Here is a 21070-nt window from a genome sequence, read left to right as displayed (position 1 = left end):
TAAGACTCCGTTGCAAAAAAAAAGAAATTTAATGCTGGGTGTGATGAGTCATGCCTGTAATTCCAGCACTTTGGGAGGCCAAGGCAGGCCGATCACTTGAGGTCAGGAGTTCGAGACCAGCCTGGCCACCATGAGGAAACCTCGTCTCTACTAAAAACACAAAAATTAGTTGGGCATGGTGGCTCATGCTTGTAATCCCAGCTACTTGGGTGGCGGAGGCATGAGAATCACTTGAACCCAGGAGGTAGAGGTTGTAGTGAGCTGAGACTGTGCCACTGCATTCCAGCCTGGGTGACTCCATCTCAAAAACAACAACAGCAACAACAACAAAAACTTAGTATATGATAAATGTATCATTCCAAATAAGTTGGGAATGGCTAAACTAATGAATAGTATTGAAAGAAAATTAAACCTCTAACTCATAACTAATACTCAGTATTACATAAGCGACATAAAGAGCTAAATATAAAAAAGCAAGATCTAGTCAATCACAACAGCGTAATTACATAAATTATAATATATTCCTACCATAGTATAACGTAATTCTGTATGTTCTGATGACAAGCTGTCAGCATTAAAGAATACACAATGTACTGTTAATAGCATTATCCATGGAGAGAAAAATGGGATAAGAGGAAGGGAGAGCACGTGAAAAGAGACTTTTACTTTTAAATCAGTAAGCTACTAGTTTCATTAAATTATTTATTACCAGTGTGTATTGCTCCTGTAATTAAAAAATATATTCTCTAGAAAAAAGCAATTATTTTTATATAGGTGGATGGAAAAAAAAAAAAACCTCTCTATCCAGGATTCACCAGGACAGATGATAGAGAATATGAGCAAGAGTGAACATGCCACATTAAGAAAAGTCATTTATAAATGATGAACATTGAATTGGTTCATTAAAAAATATTAAATATGGGCCAGGTGTGGTGGTTCACGTCTGTAATCCCAGCACTTTGGGAGGCTGAGACGGGTGGATCACCCGAGGTCAGGAGTTCAAGGCTAACCTGGCCAATATGGTGAAACCTCATCTCTACTAAAAATACAAAAATTAGCCAGGCATGGTGGCGCGTGCCTGTAATCCCAGCTATTCAAAAGGTTGAAGCAGGAGAATTACTTGAACCCGGGAGGTGGAGGTTGCAGTGAGTGGGAATTATGCCATTGCATTCCAGGCTGGGTGACAGAGTGAAAATTCGTCTCGAAAAATAAATAAATAAATAAATAAAAATAAAAATGGTTTATTGCCTGTGCCTTTGTTATTACATCTAAGAAATCACGGCCAAATTCCATGCTGTGAAGCTTTTGCCCTATATTTTCTCCTAAGAGTTTACAGTTTTATTTTTATTTATTTATTTTGAAACAAAGTTTCACTCTTGTTGCCCAGGCTGGAGTGTGATGGCGCAATCTCGGCTCACTGCAACCTCTACCTCCCCAGTTCAAGGGGTTCTCCTGCCTCAGCCTCCTGAGTAGCTGGGATTACAGGCATGTGCCACCACACCCAGCTAATTTTGTATTTTTAATAGAGAAGGGGTTTCTCCATGTTGATCAGGGTGGTCTTGAACTCCTGACCCTCAGGTGATCCGCCCGCCTCAGCCTCCCAAATGCTGGGATTATAGACGTGAGCCACTGTGCCCAGCCTTTTTGTTTTTTGTTTTTTTTTTTGAGAAGGAGTCTTGCTCTGTCGCCCAGGCTGGAGTGCAGTGGTGCAATCTTGGCTCACCACAACCTCCGCCTCCTGGGTTCAAGCAATTCTCCTGCCTTGCCCTCCCAAGTAGCTGGGATTATATGCGCACACCATCACGCCTGGCTAATTTTTTTCTTTTTAGTAGAGACATGTTTCACTATGTTGGTTAGGCTGGTCTCCAACTCCTGACCTCGTGATCCACCCGTCTTGGCCTCCCAAAGTGCTGGGATTACAGGAGTGAGCCACCACGCCTGGCCAAGAGTTTATAGTTTTAGATTTTACATTTATATCTTTGATCCATTTTGAGTTAAATTTTGAATATGGTTTACAGTAAGACTACAACTTCATTCTTTTGCATGCAGACATCCAGTTTTCCCAGCATGATTTGTTAAAAAGTCTGTCCTTTCCCCCACTCAATGGTTTTGGCACCTTTGTCAAAAATCATCTGACCATGTATGCAAGGTTTTATTTCTGGGCTCTCTATATGTCTCTCTTTATGCTACTATCATACGGTTTTGATTACCACAGCTTTATAGATAAAACAGACAATTGGACTTCATAGATATCAGAAAATTTTGTATGTCAAAAGACAGCATAAACAAAGTAAAAAGGCAATCCACAGAATGGGAGAAAATATTTGCTTATAAGCCTGATAAGACACTAATATCCAGAATATATTGAGAACTGCTAAAACTCAACACCACCAAAAAACCCAATCAAAAATTGAAAAAGCGATTGAGTAGACATTTCTCTAAAGATACACAAATGGCCAATAAGCATATGAAAATATGTTTGCCAGGCCAGGCGCGGTGGCTCACGCCTGTAATCCCAGCACTTTGGGAGGCCGAGACGGGCAGATCACGAGGTCAGGAGATCGAGACCATCCTGGCTAACACAGTGAAACCCCGTCTCTACTAAAAATACAAAAATCAGCCGGGCGTGGTGGCGGGTGCCTGTAGTCCCAGCTACTCGGGAGGCTGAGGCAGGAGAATGACGTGAACCCGGGAGGCGGAGCTTGCAGTGAGCTGAGATCCGGCCACTGCACCGCAGCCTGGGCAACAGAGCAAGACTCGTCTCAAAAAAAAAAAAAAAAAAAGAAAGAAAAGAAAATATGCTTGTCACTAATCATTAGGGAACAGCAAATTAAAACTACAATGAGATACCCATTTCATACTCATTTGGATGGCTGCTATAAAAAAAAATTGAAAATAGCAAGTGTTGGTGAGGATGTAAAGTAACTGAAATCTTTGTGCATGTAAAATTACATAGCCCTTGTGGAAAACAGTATGACAGTTCCTTAAAAAATTAAAAATAGAAATGTCATATGATCCAGCAGTTCCACTTCTGAGAATATACCCAAGGTTAAAGCAGGGTCTGAAAGAGGTATTTGTATACCCACTGTCATAGCAGTGTTACAGCATGGAAACACCCCAGGTATCCATCAATGGATGAATGGATAAGCAAAATGTGATATGCACATAAAATGATCACAGAGCTCACACGTCTCTATATTGGATAAAATATACAATCTTTCTGGGCCTTGATTTCCTTTGTCTGTAAAGTGAGTGGGTTCAGAGCATTTGCCCTTTGCTTCTTTTCTGTTTGTTTTTGAGACAGGGTCTCACTCCGCGCCCAGGCTGGAGTGCAGTGGTGCAATTTTGGCTCACTGCAGTCTCCTGGATTCAAGCAATTCTCCCTTCTCAGCCTCCTGAGTAGCTGGGATTACAGGCATGCACTGCCACATCTAGCTAAATTTTATATTTTTAGTAGAGACAGGGTTTATCATGTCAGCCAGGCTGGTCTTGAACTCCTCACCTCAAGTGATCCATCCACCTCAGCCTCTCAAAGCGCTGGGATTACAGGTGTGAGCCACTGCACCTAGCCTTTTTGGTTCTTAATTATAACTTGTAAAAGCAATATATAAGAACAATTTTTGAAAAGAAATGGTCTCATATAGTAAAAAGTGAAAGGTTATAAGATGAAATTAGTAATTCAGCTATAGAGTTACATTATAGTTGTTCCAAGCTAGTTTCCTCTACTCAGATAATATGTTAAATGAGGAATTACCTTTTATTATTCTCTTGCTCTTCTTCCTCTGGTAATGGCTTCTGCTTTTTTCTGGTCTGTTCCTCCAATAGCCAACCTTTTCTCTTCAACCCCTTTTTATGTTCTGGGTTCAGGTTTACACTCTGAACAACAGCCTCAATTACATCTGTAACTGTATCAGGACTGAGGTGCAATGCTGCTCCTTCCTCGCCTCTGTTCAATTCTGGGTTGACAAATTGAGCAGCCTGGAATGCTTGCATTGATACGACAGCCTGAAGGGGACATTTTCGAGGTCGACCTGGCCTACGTTTCACAAAGTTATTCCCTGTCCTGGCCTGCCTTTGAAGTTTTTTGGCTTTTAAAATTTTATTGACATGGTCTAGGTTTTTCTTTGTGGCCAAGATTTTGTTGTAATTGCACATTTTCCGAGCTTGGCGTTGCATAGCTTCCACTACACTTCTCTTGATATGATGGGGGGAACAGCTGCTTGTCAACTTTTCAGAGAGGAGTGAGATGCTATTATTGCAAGAGTCACTTGCAACTGCAGGCACTAAAAGGCTGTCTGGTTTTCCCAGGGTTCGGTCCTTGCTGTGGCTACGGCCTGGACTGGAAGAAGGTGGTGCAGAGGCAGTTGCAATCACAGCATCAATCCTTTTCTCCATGGGCTCTTGGTCCTCATTTTGTACCATCCGCTGCAGCAGACTATCCACAGAGTCATCCCCAGAAGCAACTAATCTTGGACTTCGAGAGGGAACTCCGTTTACTGAAAGAGACAATAAATCACACATAGGCAAAATTGGACACAGCTAGCTATTTAAGTAAGTTTTTACACAGGTAAAAGGGAGTACTGCTCTATTTTCCGTAGCAAGATTATACATCATAGGTAAATTGATGGTTTACTTTCCTGAAAAAGGTTATTACAACAAGATAAAACCAAAATTGGCCTATATTTCTCTAATAATATGTAAATTAAAAAAGAACAACTCTCACTTTGAAGTAAGGAGTAGAAAGAAAAAACATTTAATTCTTCAAAAATGAAGGTCAAAAATAAAAAATAAATTTAAAAATATTAAGGAACAGTTAAGCTAAGGGACTTAAAAGTTAAATGTTGGATAAAGGTTGGGCATGGTGGCTCATGTCTGTAATCCCAGTATTCTGGGAAGCCAAGGCAGGAGGAATTCCTGAACTAAGGAATTTGAGATCAACCTAGGGAACATAGCAAGAAGCTATCTCTGAAAACAATAGAAAAAAATTAGCCAGGCATGCTGGCTCACACCTATAATTCCAGCTATTTATGAGGCTAAGTTGGGAAGATTGCTTGAGCCTGGGAGATCGAGGCTGTAGTGAGTCACTGCACTCTAATCTGGATGACAGAGCGAGACTCTGTCTCAAAAAATACTAATAATTTAAAAATCAGTTCAAAATAAGTCACTTCCCATGCTGCCTAGTTTACTACTATTATTCATGGGTCACACTTCTCCAAAGTTAATTAATGGATTTCTTATCTATATGACTTCTAAATGTGATAACTATACTAGACAATCCTTTATTAGCCTCAGGCATTCTAGATCCCAGTATCATCAGACAATGAACTTTTTCTCAAATTACCAATAACTTTCTTCAAATAATATCCAATAGCCTTGTCTAAATTTTTAAGACTTTTTTTAAAATTTTACCATCAACTCTGGCCTATAGACCCTTGTCTCAATTTGATATTTAAACATTTTCAGACCAGGAATGGTGGCTCACACCTGTACTCTCAGCATTTTGGGAGGCTGAGGTGGAAGGATTACTTGAAGCCAGGAGTTCGAGACTAGCCTAGGCAACGTACTGAGACCCTGTCTCAACAAAAAATAAAAATTAGACCAGTGTGGTTTCCTGTACCCGTAGTCCTATCTACTCAGGAGGCTGAAGCGGGTGGATTGCTTGAGCCAAGGAGTTTGAGGCTGCAGTGAGCTATGATCACGCCACTGCATTCTAGCCTGGATGATAGAGCAAAACCCTGTCTCTAGAAAAACAATAAAATTTTTAAAAAGTAAAAAATTTCAGACCCTCAGCTAAATTTGATATCACAATTCTTTAAAATCCTGCCTATGCTATTTCTATAATATACTTTGATTAACTTTCAATTACTTGCAACTCCATTAAATTTAACTGTGGAGGTCCTCAATACAGAGTACTTGTTATTTACCTTTTATACTTACTTTCCCACTGGGAACATGTTTATTCTCATAGTCTCAATTATCATCAGTATGTAAGTGACTTCTAAATATTCATACCAATCTTCAGTTTTATCTGAAAATTACCAAAACAAAAAATGACCCCTTCCTTTTCTCCAACCTTTAAATGCTACAGCTTTTAAAAACTCTCCAGTCTATGCTTTTTTCCTGTCTCACTCTCTATTCTCTCTTTAGCAATTCTTTTAACTATCATCTATATTGATGACTAGAGTTTCTATTTTCTGAATAGACCTTTCTTCTGTCTACTTTTGCATGTTTCACAGGTTTCTCAAACTCATATTCACATCTCATTTCATTTTCGCTCCCTTCAACCTTGCTCCTCCCTCCAGATTCCCAACATCAGTTAATGATACCATAAAGCTAACTATTCAACGTTATGTATACTGACCATCAATCATGTGGCAGGACGTTGGTTATCCAAGCTCAGGCCACATCATTTATTCTTGCTCCTTCACCCTCCCCACAAATCATAAAATTCTGTCTTCTGTTAGTTTAAACTCTTAAACCTGTCCACTTTCCTTTCTTCTACTGCAGCCACCAAGACTAAGATAATGTTATCTCCCTGCCGTGAAGCAATAGCATAATTCCTTGTGGGGCTATTAAAGTATGTCCATTAATCACTTGATGCTTTCCCTCTCAAGTTGTAGTCTAGTCCCTCTCTGCTGTCACTGAGCACTTGCCTTAGCAAACAAATTCAGTGGAAGAATGTGATGATTTCCAATGTTAGGTTACACAAGGTCTCTCTCTCTCTCTCTCTACCCCCACCCTCTGACCCCACCCCAGCCTCACCACAAGCCCTTGGACTCAAACTTCCAAACCGTAAGGAAGCCCAAGCAATGAGTTGACATACTGGCCAAAAGATCCTGCTGAGGTCATAGCCAACAACCAGTATCAACCACTAGATATTGGAACAAAGAATCCTTTTTTTTTTTTTTTTTTTTTTGAGACGGAGTCTCGCTCTGTCACCCAGGCTGGCGTGCAGTGACGAACTCGGCTCATTGCAAGCTCCGCCTCCCGGCTTCACGCCATTCTCCTGCCTCAGACTCCCGAGTAGCTGGGACTACAGGCGTCCACCATCACGCCCTGCTAACTTTTTTTTGTATTTTTTAGTAGAGATGGGGTTTCACTGTGTTAGCCAGAATGGTCTCCATCTCCTGACCTCATGATTCGCCCGCTTCGGCCTCTGAAAGTGCTGGGATTACAGGCGTAAGTCACTGCGCCCGGCCTTTTTTTTGAGACAGGGTCTCACTATGTTAACCAGGTTGGAGCCTAGTGGCACAATCTCAGCTCACTGCAACCACCACCTCCCAGGCTCAATTGAACCTCCCACCTCAGCCTGTCTGTAGCTGGGACTACAGACATGCACCACCATGCCCGGCTACTTTTTTGTATTTTTTGTGGACATAGAGTTTTGCCATGTTGCCTGGGCTGGTCTCAAACTCCCGAGCTCAAATGATCCAACCACCTCAGCTTCCCAAAGTGTTGGGATTACAGCCACCTGCCTGGCAAAATAAGGAATTCTTTGAGATGACTTTAGCTCACCACCATGCAGTTACAACCAAATGAAGGGAATCCTGAGAAACTGGGAGATGACAGCTGACTATTATTGTTTCATGCCAGTAAGTTCAAGGTGCTTTGTTATGCAGCAACAGACAACTGAAACATTGTTCTTCCTGCTGCTATTTTCATCATCCTCCAACTCATTCTTTAGATAGCAGCTTGAGTGATCTTTAAAAAAAACACAAAGGCGGGCGCGGTGGCTCAAGCCTGTAATCCCAGCACTTTGGGAGGCCGAGACGGGCGGATCACGAGGTCAGGAGATCGAGACCATCCTGGCTGACATGGTGAAACCCCGTCTCTACTAAAAAATACAAAAAACTAGCAAGCTCCACCTCCCGGGTTTACGCCATTCTCCTGCCTCAGCCTCCCGAGTAGCTGAGACTACAGGCACCCGCCACCTCGCCCAGCTAGTTTTTTGTATTTTTTTGTAGAGATGGGGTTTCACTGTGTTAGCCAGGATGGTCTCGATCTCCTGACCTCGCGATCCGCCCATCTTGGCCTCCCAAAGTGCCGGGATTACAGGCTTGAGCCACCGCACCCAGCCTATTTTCAAAATTAACTTCATTGTGGTAAAGTACCACATAACGTTCAATGCATGTTTTTTATACATGCATTTTTGAGTTTTGAAAAATTTACCATGTAGCCATCATGATAACCAATATATAGAACATTTCTGTCTCCCTAAAAAGTTATTGTGTGTCCTTTCCAAGAAAATAAATTGCCTGTCATCCACAGCCTCAGAGAAGAAACAACTGATCTGCTTCCTATTATATATTAAGTTTGCTTTTCTAGAAGGTCATATAAATGGAAAGATAGAATATGTATTTTATTGTACAGCTTCATTCACACAGCATAAATCTGAGAATCATTCACATTGCCGCATTTCTTTTTACTGTTCCTTTTTACTATTCACATATTTCTTTTTACAACTGAATTAAATGAATATACCATAATTTCTTTACACATTCACCTAGAAATCTGCATTGTTTCCAGTTTATAGCCATAAAGAAAAAATATCCTATGAACATGTGTGCACATAACATTTTGTTTAAACATATTTTCATTTCTCTTGGGTCAATACCTAAGACTAGAATTACTAAATCTTTTTTTTTTTTTTTTTTTTTTTGAGATGGAGTCTCGCTCTGTCACTCAGGCTGGAGTGCAGTGGCGTGATCTTGGCTCACTGCAAACTCTGCCTTCCGGGTTCAAGTGATTCTCCTGCCTCAGCCTCCTAAGTATCTGGGACTACAGGCACCCGCCACCATGCCTGGCTAATTTTTGTATTTTTAGTAGAGACGGGATTTCACCATGTTGGCCAGGCTGGTCTCGAATTCCTGACCTCAAATGATTCGCCTGCCTTGGCCTCCCAAAGTCCTGGGATTACATGTGCAAGCCACTGCACCTGCCTAGAATTACTAAATCAAGTAAATGTATGTTCAAGAAATTTTTCCAAAGTGATTGTTCTATTTTATCATCCCATCATCAATGACTGAGTTAAAGATCCTATACATCCTTACTAAGACTTGGTATTATCCAGTCTTTTAATCATTCTAGTGGGCGTGTTCTCATTTATAAATTTAATTTGGATTTCCCTGATGTTGAGCATATTTTCATGAGCTTATTGGCAATTCATATGCATTCTTTGGAGAAAATTCTATTCAGATATTTTGCCAATTATGTTAATTGGGGTCTTTCACTTTGTGGCTTACATTTTCATTTTCTTAAATAATATTTTCTGTTTGTTTGTTTTCTGAGATGGAGTCTCGCTCTGTCACTCAGGCTGGAGTACAGTGGTGTGATCTTGGCTCACTGCAACCTCTGCCTCTCGGGGTTCACAGGATTCCTGTGCCTTAACCTCCTGAGGAGCTGAGATTACAGGTGCCTGCCACCATGCCTGGCTAATTTTTGTATTTTTAGCAGACATGGGGTTTCACCATGTTGGCCAGGGTGGTTTTGAACTCCTGACCTGACCTCAAGTGATCCACCTGCCTCAGCCTTCTGAAGTGCTGGGATGACAGACATGAGCCACTACAACCAGCCTTGTTTGTTTGTTCTTTAAAGGGACAGAGTTTGGCTCTGTTGTCCAAGCTGGAGTGCAGCAGCAGAATCACAGCTCACTGCAGCATCAACCTCCTAGGCTCAAGGGATTCTCACATGTCAGCCTCCCACGTAGCTGGGACTACAGGCATGAGACAGGACACCTGGATAATTTTTCTACTTCTTTTTTTTTTTTTAGAGACAGGGTCTCACTATGTTGTCCAGGCTGGTTTCTAACTCCTGGGCTCAAGTGATTACCTGGAGACATCCTCCCTAAGTGTTTTTGTTTGTTTGTTCGTTCGTTTTCATAGAGACGGAGTATTGCTTCAATGATCCTCTGGCTTCAGCCTCCCAAAGTGTTGGGATTACAGGCATGAGCCACCAGGCATAAGTCTAGCCTTAAATAATGTTTTTTGAAGAACAAAAGTCTTAAAGTTTGATAAAGTCAAATTTTTTAAAATGGTCCTTGCTTTCTATTTAGGAAATCTTTGACCACCTCTCAAGGTCTTAAAGATTTTTTTCTATTCTTCTAAAAGTTTTATTATTTCCAAAATTTCATAGGGGTGTATGATCTTTTTTGATTTAAATTTTTCATGTGGTATGAAACAAGGTCAGTGATCTTTTTATTCCATAAGGATATCTAGTAGTTACGGCACCATTTGTTGAAAAGACTATCCTTGTCCCATTGAAATAGTCACATTTGTCAAAAATCAACTGAAAGTTAAGGGAGTTTCACTCTTGTTGCCCAGGCTGGAGTGCAATGGCGTGACTGCTGCTGACTGCAACCTCCACCTCCCGGGTTCAAGCAATTCTCCTGCCTCAGCCTCCCGAGTAGTTGGGATTATACACATTCATGCTTGGCTAATTTTGTATTTTTAGTAGAGACAGGGTTTCGCCATGTTGACCAGGCTGGTTTTGAACTCCTGACCTCAGGTGATCTGCCCACTTCGGCATCCCAAAGTGCTGAGATTACAGGCGTAAGCCACTACACCCAGTCTAAATTTCATTTTTTAATAATTAAAAAAAAAAATAAGAGATGGGGTGTCTATGTTGCCCAGGCTGGTCTTTAACTTCTGGGCTCAAGTGATCCTCCTGCATGGCCTCCCAAAGTGCTGCAATTATAAGTGTGAGCCACCACACCTGGCCTCTATATAAATTTTAGAATCAGTCTGCCAGTTTATATTAAAATCCTGTTGCAACTGCATTGAGTCCACTGACTATAGAGTGACCTGGAGAAAGGTGACATCTCAACAATAATGAGTCTTTCAAAAATGTCTCTGACATCTCTCTCCTATTCTTCAATTTTTCTCAAAAAGACTTTGTATTTTTTTATTTTAATTTTTTGTGATTTAATTTTAATTTAAATTTGTGTGAGTACATAGATATGTGTGTGTGTGCGTGTATTTTTTTTTCTTTTTTCTTTTTTTTTCCCCCCAAGGGACAGGGTCTCACTATGTTACCCACACTGGTCTGAATCTCCTGGCCCCAAATGATCTTTCTGCCTCAGTACTCCATGTTGCCAGGACTACAGGTATGAGCCACTGGGCCTACACTGTACTTTTTTTTTTTTTTTTTGTATTTTTACTAGAGACAAGGTTTCACCGTTTGGCCAGGCTGGTCTCGAACTCCTGACCTCAAATGATCCGTCTGCCTCGGCCTCCCAAACTGCTGGGATTACTGTGAGCCACTGCGCCCGGCCACTGTACTTTTTATTATACAGATCCCGTACATGTTTTTCTAAATTTATCATTAAGACTTTAATGGCTTTTAATACAACTGTAAATAGTATTATTTATATTTCAATTAATTAATTTTCTTTTTTGAGACAAGGTCTTGCTTTCACCCAGGCTGGAGTGCAGTGGCATGATCTCGGTTCACTGCAACCTCCACTTCCCAGGTTCAAGCAATTCTCATGTCTCAGCCTCTCAAAGTAGCTGAGAGTACAAGCATGCGCCACCATGCCCGGCTAATTTTTGTCATTTTTGTAGAGATGGGGTTTTGCCATGTCGCCTAGACTGGTCTGGAACTTCTGGGCTCAAGCGATCCACACACTTCTGTCTCCCAAAGTGTTGGTATTACAGGTGTGAGCCACCACACCTGGCTACATTTCAGTTTCTAATTGTTCACTGTATATAGAAATACGATGATTTTTATATGTTGAGCTTAAACACACAGAAATTGTATTGTTAAACTCATTTATTAAGTTCCAGCAACTTTTAAACAAATTCCTTGGGAATTTTCTGCAAGTCGTATTATCTCTGAGTAAGATACTAAGACTTCCCTACAACGCTGAATAGAAGTAGTGGACATCTATAACTTTTCCCCAATCTTAGGGAGGAAGCATTCAGTCTTTCACCATTAAGTATTAGGTTAGCTGTAGGTTTTTCTGTAAACACTCTGTAATGGATTGAGCAAATTCTATTCTAGTTTCTAAGAGCTTTTTTTAAAAATCATGAATGGATGTCAAATTTTGTCAAATATGTTCCCTTAATCTACTTAGACAACTAGGTGATTTTTCTCATGTACTGTTTTTCTTAAAAAATATTAATTAATTGATTGATTTAAGACTGGGTTATGAGACTGGCTAATTTTTGTATTTTTGGTAAAGACAGGGTTTCACCGTGTTGCCAAGGCTGGTCTCGAACTCCTGGGCTCAGGCAATTCGCCTGCCTCAGACTCCCAAAGTGACAGGATTACAGGAGTGAGCCACCACGCTCAGCCTTGTTACTGCTTGTCTTTTGGGCATAAACCATTTTACCTGGGGTGAGATGATATCTCGTTGTAGTTTTGATTCGCATTCCTCTGATAATCAATGATGTTGAGTACCTTTGCTTGTTGCCATTTGTAGCATCTTCTTTTAAGAAATACCTCTTCAGTCTTTCGCCCATTTTTCGAACGGATTATTAGACTTTTACCTATAGAGTGGTTTGAATTCATATATTCTGGTTATGAATACTTTGTTAGATGCGTAGTTTGCAAATATTTTCTCCCATTCTGTGGGTTGTCTCTTCAGTTGATTGATTGTATACTTTGCTGTGCAGAAGCTTTTTTACTTGATTTGATCACATTTATCTATATTTGTTTGGCTGCCTGTGCCTGTGGGGTATTGCTCATAAATTTTTGTCCAGACCAATATCCGGGAGAATTTTCCCAACGTTCTCTTATAGTAGTTTCATAGTTTTGAGATCTTAGATTTAAGCCTTTCATCCATTTTAATTTCAGTTTTTGTATGTGCTGAGAGATAGGGGTCTAGTTTTTCTTTTGCATATGAATATCAAGTATTCCCAGCACTATTTATTGAAGAGATTTTATGCTCTTGGGACCTTTGTCAAAAATAAGTTCACTGTAGGTGTGTGAATTTGTTTCTGGGCTCTCTCTCTTGTTCCACTGGTCTATGTGTCTATTTTAATGCTAGTACCATACTGTTTTGGTTATTATAGCTCTGTAGTATAACTGAAGTCAGGTAAAGTGATTTCTCCCTTTCAGCTTAGAAATAACTTTGGCTATTCTGGGCTATTTTTTATTTTTCTTTTTGTCTTGTTGTTGTTGTTATTGTTTTGAGATGGGTCTTGCCAAGGTGCTCAGACTGGCCTCAAACTCCTTGGCTTAAGCAGTCCTTTCCCTGCCTCAGTCACCCAAGTAGCTAAGACTTCAGGCATAGGGGTGCCACACCACCCAACTTTCACTTTCTTCTTTTTTGAGACGGAGATTTGCTCTATCGCCCAGGCTGGGGTGCAATGGTGCAATCTCAGCTCACTGCAACCTCTGCCTCCCAGTTTAAGCAATTCTCCTGCCTCAGACTCCGAAGTAGCTGGGATTACAGGTGTGTGTGACCATGCCCAGCTAATTTTTGTATTTTTTTAGTAGAGACGGGGTTTCACCATGTTGGTGAGGCTGGTCTCGAACTCCTGACCTTGTGATCTGCCCACCTTGGCCACTGAAAGTGCTGGGATTACAGGCGTGAGCAACTGCGCCCAGCCCACTTTCTTCTTTCTAATGCGGGTTTTACTTGCTCTTCTTTTTCCAGCTTCTTAAAGGTGAAAACTTGGGCCACTGACTTAGATAGATCTTTGGTGTTTAATAATCTCAGCTATAAATATTCTTAGATTATCCCACAAATTTCTATGTGTTTTCATTTTTATTCATTTCAAAGTATTTTCTAATTTGATTTTTGGGAATTCATCTTTTACTTATGAATTATTTAGAAGTGCATTATTTAATTTCCACATACTTAGAGAATTTCGTAACTTGTGTTACTGAATTCTAATTTAATTCTATTGTAGTCTGAAAATATATTCTGCATGAGTTTAATCTTTTAAAACGTATCAAGACATTTGATTACCCAGAATAGGATGGCATCTTGGTATAATTCCACATGCACTTCAAAAGAATATGAGGAAAATGTGTGTTTTGTTTTTGTTTTTGTTTTTGTTTTTTGAGACAGAGTCTCGCTCTGTCGCCCAGGCTGGAGTGCAGTGGTGCGATCTCGGCTTACTGCAAGTTCCGCCTCCCGGGTTCACACCATTCTCCTGCCTCAGCCTTCTGAGTAGCTGGGACTACAGGCGGCCACCACCACGCCCCAGCTAAATTTTCTATTTTTAGTAGAGATGGGGTTTCACCGTCTCTACTGCTATTCCCAATTTGTTCAACTGCTGTTCCCAATTTGTTCTTTATGAGACTCTATCCCATGTATATTAGCCCTCTTGATATTGTACCAGAGGTCACTAAAGTTTCATTCATTTTTTTAGTCAATTTTTTATTCCACTCTGTACTTCATTTTGGATAACTTTTATTTGTATTTCTCCAAGTCTAGTAATCTTTTCTTCTGTAGGATCTAATCTGCTGTTACATCATTTAGTGAAATTTTCATTTCAGATATTGCATTTTTCATCTGTAGAAGTTGCATTTGATTTTTTTAAAGAGATGAAGTCTCCATATGTTGTCCAGGTTGCAGAACAGTGGCTGTTCACAGGTGCAGTTATATTATACTACATCCTTGAACTCCTAGCCTCAAACTATCCTCTTTCCTCAGCTTCCAGAGTAACTGGGACTACACGCACACACCACCATGCCTGGCGGATTTTTTAATATCTTTCGTTTCTATCCTATGTTCACATTTTCCTTTAAATTATCAAAAACAGTTCATTTAGTATCAATTATACCCCATGTTATTTCTGTGGCAGTTTCCACTGATTTTTCTTCTGCTGAGTCATATTTTCTTGCTTCTTGGCAAGCCTATTAATTTTTTATAGGATGCTAGATAGTTTAATGTTACATTGTTTGGATTTTGTTGTCCCTTTAAAAAATGTTGAAGTCAAAAAAACTGGAACATTTGTACACTGTTGATGGGAATGTAAAATGGTACACTATTGTGGAAAACAGTAGGGCAATCCATCAAAAAATTAAAAATAGAATTACCATATAATCCAGGAATTCCATTTCTGGGTATATACCAAAAAGAACTGAAAGCAGGGTCTGGAAGAGGTATCTGTTCACCAGTGCTCATAGCAGTATTATTCACAAATGGCCAAAAGTTGGTAGCAACCCAAGTAACCATTTATAAACCAATAACAATAAACAAAATGTGGTAAAAGATACAAAGGAATATTATTCAGCCTTAAAAGGGAAGGCAATTCTGACACATGCTAAAAAATGGATAAACCCTGGCTGGGCACGGTGGCTCACGCCTGTAATCCCAGCACTTTGGGAGGCCAAGGCGGGCAGATCACCTGAGGTCAGGGGTTCGAGACCAGCCTGACAAACATGGAGAAACCCAGTCTCTACTGAAAATACAAAATTAGCTGGGTGTAGTGGTGCATGCCTGTAATCCCAGCTACTCGGGAGGCTAAAGTGGGAGAATCCCATGAACCCAGGAGGTGGAGGTTGCAGTGAGCCGAGATCTCTCCATTGCACTGCAGTCTGGGCAACAAGAGCGAAACTCCATCTCAAAAATAAATAAATAAATAAATCCTGAGGACCTTATGCTAAGTTAAGCAAGCCAGTCATAAAAAAACAAACACCGTATGGTTCCACTTTAGTGGGTGATCGACAGAGACTGAAGGGACAGGGGAATATGAAGTTCTTATTTAATGGATATAGTTTCAGTTTTGCAAGATGAAAAAATTATGGAGATTGGTTGCACAATAATGTAAATGTACTTAACACTAGTGAACTAACTGTACACTTAGAAATGGGGAGTCTAGGCCAGGCGCGGTGGCTCATGCCTATAATCCTAGCACTTTGGGAGGCCAAAGCTGGCAGATCACCTGAGGTCAGGAGTTCAAGACCAGCCTGGCCAGCATGGCAAAACCCTGTCTCTACTAAAAATACAAAAATTAGCTGGCATGGTGGCGGAAACCTGTAATCCCAGTTACTTGGAGGCTGAGGCAGGAGAATCACTTGAACTTGGGGGACAGAGGTTGCAGTGAAACGAGATCATGCCACTGCACTCCAGCCTGGGAAACAGGAGCAAAACTCTGTCTGAAAAAAAAAAACAACGGGGAGTCTAGCTCTGTCTCCTAGGCTGGAGTGCACTGGTGTGATAGCTCACTGCAGCCTCCGCCTCCCAAGTTCATACGATTCTCCTGCCTCAGACTTCTGAGTAGCTGGGACTACATGCATGTGTCACCATGGCTGGTTAATTTTTATATTTTTAGTAGAGATGTGGTTTCACCGTGTTGGCCAGACTGGTCTTGAACTCCTGACCTCACAAGATCTGCTCGCCTCGGCCTCCCAAAGTGCTGGAATCACAGGCGTGAGCCATCGCACACGGCTTTAGAAATGGTTAAGACAGTAAATTTTTTTACTCTGTCACCCAGGCTAGAATGCAGTGGCATGATCTTGGCTCACTGCAACCTCCACCTCCTGGGTTCAAGTGATTCTCATGGTTCAATCTCCCAAGTAGCGGGGATTACAAGCGCCCACCATCACGCCTGGCTAATTTTTGTACTTTTAGTAGAGACAGGGCTTTGCCATGTTGGCCAGGCTGGTCTCGAACTCCTGACCTCAGGTGATCTGCCCGCCTCGGCCGCCGAAAGTGCTGGGATTACAGGTGTGACCGACAGTGCCCTGCTGGTAAATTTTATATTATCTGTATTTTGCCACAATTAAAACAAAATTTTGTTTTTTCACAATTAAAATGTTTCTAAATGTTGAACTTTGTTTTAAAAATCAGTTACTTGTTGAACAGTTTGACAGTTTGATTCCTCGAACCCTGTTTTAAATCATTACTAGGGTCTAGTGTAATCTTCATTCCAGAGATACTTTAGTCCTGCTAAGGTGTAACCTTTTTTTTTTTTTTTCTTTTTGAAACAGGGTCTTGCTCTGTTGCCCAGGCTGGAGTGCAGTGGTGCGATCTTGGGTTCACAACCTCTGACTCCTGGGTTCAAGCAATTCTCCTGCCTCAGCCTCCCAAGTAGCTGGGACTACAGGCATGCGTGACCATGTCTGACTAATTTTTATGTGTTTTTAGTAGAGATGGGGTTTTGGCATGTTGGCCAGGTTGCCCTCAAACTCCTGGTCTCAAGTGATCTACTCGCCTTGGTCTCCCAATGTGCAGGGATAACAGGCGTGAGCCACCATGTCTGGTCAAGATGTAATCTTTATGGGGGCCTTCACAATTGTCCCCAAGGACCCTACAGTTGGTAGTCAGAGTTCAAATGTCTCATGCCACATGTAAACCTTAGGAATTTTTCATATACAACTCCCTAGTTTTTCTTAGGGCATTTTTTTGGAGTTTCACTCTATGCGAGGAGGGCCTAGTACTCAGCAAAGATTTAAGACAACTCATCACATGTGGCTAAACAGACCAGGCAGGGTGGCTCACGCCTGTAATCCCAGCACTTTGGGGGGCCGAGGCAGGCAGATCATCTGTGGTTAGGAGTTCAAGAACAGCCTGGCTAACATGGCAAAACCCTGTCCCTACTAAAAATAAAAAATTAGCCAGGCATGGTAGCTCACACCTATAGTACCAACTTCTGTGGAGGTTGAGTCAGGAGAATCACTTGAACCCAGGAGGCGGAGGCTGCATTAAGCCATGATCATGCCACTGCACTCCAGCCTGGGTGACACAGCAAGGCTCCGTCCCATAAAAAAGAAAAAATGTGGCTAAACGCCTTTGCAATCTTTTTTTTTATGTTTTACCACTATACCCTGTCTCCCTTGTATATGACCTAATTCTCATTCCATACCCTCATAATAATGGCAGAAGGGCCAACAGTAGCAACAGTAACAACAGAAGTTACCATTTACGGCTGGGTGCAATGGCTCACGCCTCTAATCCCAGCACCTTGGGAGGCCAAGGCAGGTAGATCACCTGAGGTCAGGAGTTCAAGACGAGCCTGGCCAACATAGTGAAACCCCATCTTTACTAAAAATATAAGAATTAGCTGATGTTGTGGTGCACGTCTGCAGTCCCAGCTACTCGGGAGGCTGAGGTAGGAGAAACACTTGAACCTGGAAGGTGGAGGCTGCAGTGAGCCGAGACTGCACCATTGCACTCCAGTCTGGGCAACAGAGAGACTGTGTGTCAAAAAACAAAAAAAAGGCCGGGCACCGTGGCTCATGCCTGTAATTCCAGCACTTTAGGAGGCTGAGGCGGGCAGATCACAAGGTCAGGAGATGGAGACCATCCTGGCTAACACAATGAAACCCCATCTCTACTAAAAATACAAAAAGAAATTAGTGTGGTGTGGTGGCAGGCACCTGTAGTCCCAGCTACTCGGGAGGCTAAGGCAGGAGAATGGCGTGAACCCAGGAGGTGGAGCTTGCAGTGAGCTAAGATGGCACCACTGCACTCCAGCCTGAGCAACAGAGTGAGACTCCATCTCAAAAAAAAAAAAAAAAAGAAGTTACCATTTACTCAAAAACTAATTCAGTGATAAAAATTTCCTATCCATTTACTCTAATTCCCACTAGTCTGCAAGATAAATAGAAGTAGCCTCATGTTACAGATAAGAAAGCAATGGGTTTAATGGTTTACGTAACTTCCATAAGGTTACACAATATTGCTAAATGTGAATCAACTACATCTAAGTCAAAGTACATAGTTTTCCTATTATATCAAAATGCCTTCTCCTCTTCTCCCACTTACCTCTTTAGTCATGGCATATATATGATGTCTTTTAAGCCTCAATACAAAGTTTATGGAAGCATTTTCTGATTAACTTTCTATCATTTCAGCATTCAGTTATGTGCAGACTACTACTATACAGGCCAGGAGTGGCAGCTCACGCCTGTAATCCCAGCACTTTCGGAGGCCGAGGTGGGCAAATCACTTGAGGTCAGGAGTCTGAGACCAGCCTGGCCAACACGGTGAAACCCCATCTCTACTAAAAATACAAAAATTAGGCGGGCATGTGGTGGCACGTCCCTTTAATCCCAGCTACAAGAGAGGCTGAGGCAGGAGAATCGTATGAACTCGGGAGGTGGAGGTTGCAGTGAGCCGAGATCGCGACACTGCACTCCAGCCTGGGTGACAAGAGCAAGACTCTGTCAAAAAAATAAAAATAAAAATAAATAAATAAATAAATAAATTTCTGTAAAATCACTAGCATATTTTATGGTTGCTCTCAAGATAAACTGATCTTAACATAAGTTCCTTGGTATTAGGGAATGTCTCTTATAGTCTTTTGGCTTAATACAGTAGTTGAATTTGGTAGCCTGAATATAGTAGTTGCTCAATAACAAAATTATAAAAGAACTAACTCTCTCATCAACGTAACAGTATTTGTAAACCAGCTATAAAAAGATTAAATGATTCTGTGAAACACTATTGAAAGGCTTTACATTCTCTAGAATGTGAAAATTACCATGGATTTGGGTCCTAATTATAAAAATCTTCAGTTACATTAAATACCTGAGAAATGAGCAGACAAACATAAATATCTTAAAAGCTACAAATACTAAAAAAAGACCTCTCTAACAGAGATATAAACTTTAACAGAGTACTTGCAAATACTCATTTCAGAAATGAAAAGCTATCCTCATATTACGTCGTAAAGACCTAATAAGATATTAAAAATCTCCAGAAAAGGCTTAGATTTTACTCATCAATAATAATTTTGTTACTATGGGCTCCTGATATGCATAATAACAACTACAGCTTTCAGTAAAATCATATACTGTTAGTATATTACCGCTTTGGATTTATCTCAAAAACAGGGAATTCAGTTCAAGGATGGGCCTTGAGGCATCTTATCCAAAATGCAAATTGCTTTTTGTTTCTACAGTTATTTACATACCTCGGTTTACTAAACAGATGGTTTCTGGAGGTATGGTGTTCCTTTGACTATACCTAGAAGGTTAGGATATGATTCCGGTTTACTTCTTTGCCTTTAAAAACTGCAAAATAAAGGCTGTCATTCCCTGTGTTGCTACAATACATGAGAACGCTAGGTCAACCAAAATTGTGAATATAGTGATTTTGAAAGCTCAGGTTTATATTTAACGGCGATTCTCTACAGTATTTGTATTTGGTTCTGCAATGCAACCGGGAAGACTACCAACCTATGACAAATTTTATTTTAACTTTTTTCTGGGTCTGACAAGCAATATAAATCTGTAGGAGAGGCAGAGAATTAGTAAGAGCTTGTGGTCAGGAACTCCTTCATTTTCTTGCTCCTTCCAAAGCCAAAACTAAAACAAGAAACTATCCTTTTCTGTGATAGGTTTATATTTTATTTTCTCATACACTGTTAAGTGTCACCTTTTGGGGGTTCCAACTTTATGCATGGAAATCTGATGTGGTCTTCTGTTCTACTAGAGTCCTAGGCTCTGTCTTTTGTCTCTTGCAGCTGGATATGTTCCAATTACCAAACTCCCAGCCACCAGGGATCAAGCAGATGTCAAGCAGCTCTAACGCTCTTTATCTCTGTTGAATTGAACTTTCTGAAGTTTCTGGTTTCCTATTTAGTTACTTCAAAGTTCAGTCATCCTGTAAGAAATGTTGTCAATGCATTTTTAGGTTTTAGATAACAAGGTGTTTGTTTGCTCTGCACACCTAATCTCCCACATTGCTGGAAATAAAGAGCACTAATTTATTTCAATGCTACCTGAATTTTAAGTCTCCTTTCCCTCTTTCAAGCTCCAAACTTTCACATTCTCAGACTATTTTTTCTTATCTTCTCAATCATTTGACACTTTCTGATCGAACTCTTTTTGACCTCTTTGTGACATCTAATGTTGACTAATCTGTTCCACTCTGAAGTCTTGTTCAGGCTTCTCTGACATATATGGTTTGATGTTTCGTATTTAAGTCTCCTTCACTAAACATCTTTTCTTCCACTTCCTTCTGAAATGCTCAAGTTTCTTAGGTCTCCGTCCCCGTCACCTCACTTAACATGTTCTCCCTGGGTGATCTCTTTCACTGCCAAATTCAAGTTCATATATATATTGTTAGATATCTACCACAGATGTCTCTCTCTCAGTATAAACCACTGCTTCTAACAGCCTATTCAATATCTCTACCTAAATAGGCTAAAGACAGTCCACATTTAATATA

At 40.8% G+C, this 21070-nt stretch overlaps 1 protein-coding gene across 5 annotated transcripts in view; it reads right to left on the bottom strand.

The window, feature by feature from the left end:
• ASH1L (ASH1 like histone lysine methyltransferase) overlaps positions 1-21070 on the bottom strand; it is a 220747-nt gene that overhangs the window by 91246 nt on the left and 108431 nt on the right. For all 5 annotated transcript variants that reach the window (XM_073008291.1, XM_007976839.3, XM_037997810.2 and 2 more), the window contains one exon: positions 3755-4496. In XM_073008291.1, coding sequence (XP_072864392.1) covers positions 3755-4496 — 742 coding nt within the window. The remainder of the gene's footprint in view (positions 1-3754; positions 4497-21070) is intronic.

Source organism: Chlorocebus sabaeus, chromosome 20 (assembly GCF_047675955.1).
Source record: "Chlorocebus sabaeus isolate Y175 chromosome 20, mChlSab1.0.hap1, whole genome shotgun sequence".
Taxonomy (NCBI): Eukaryota; Metazoa; Chordata; class Mammalia; order Primates; family Cercopithecidae; genus Chlorocebus; species Chlorocebus sabaeus.
This window is presented reverse-complemented; position numbering and strand designations above follow the sequence as displayed.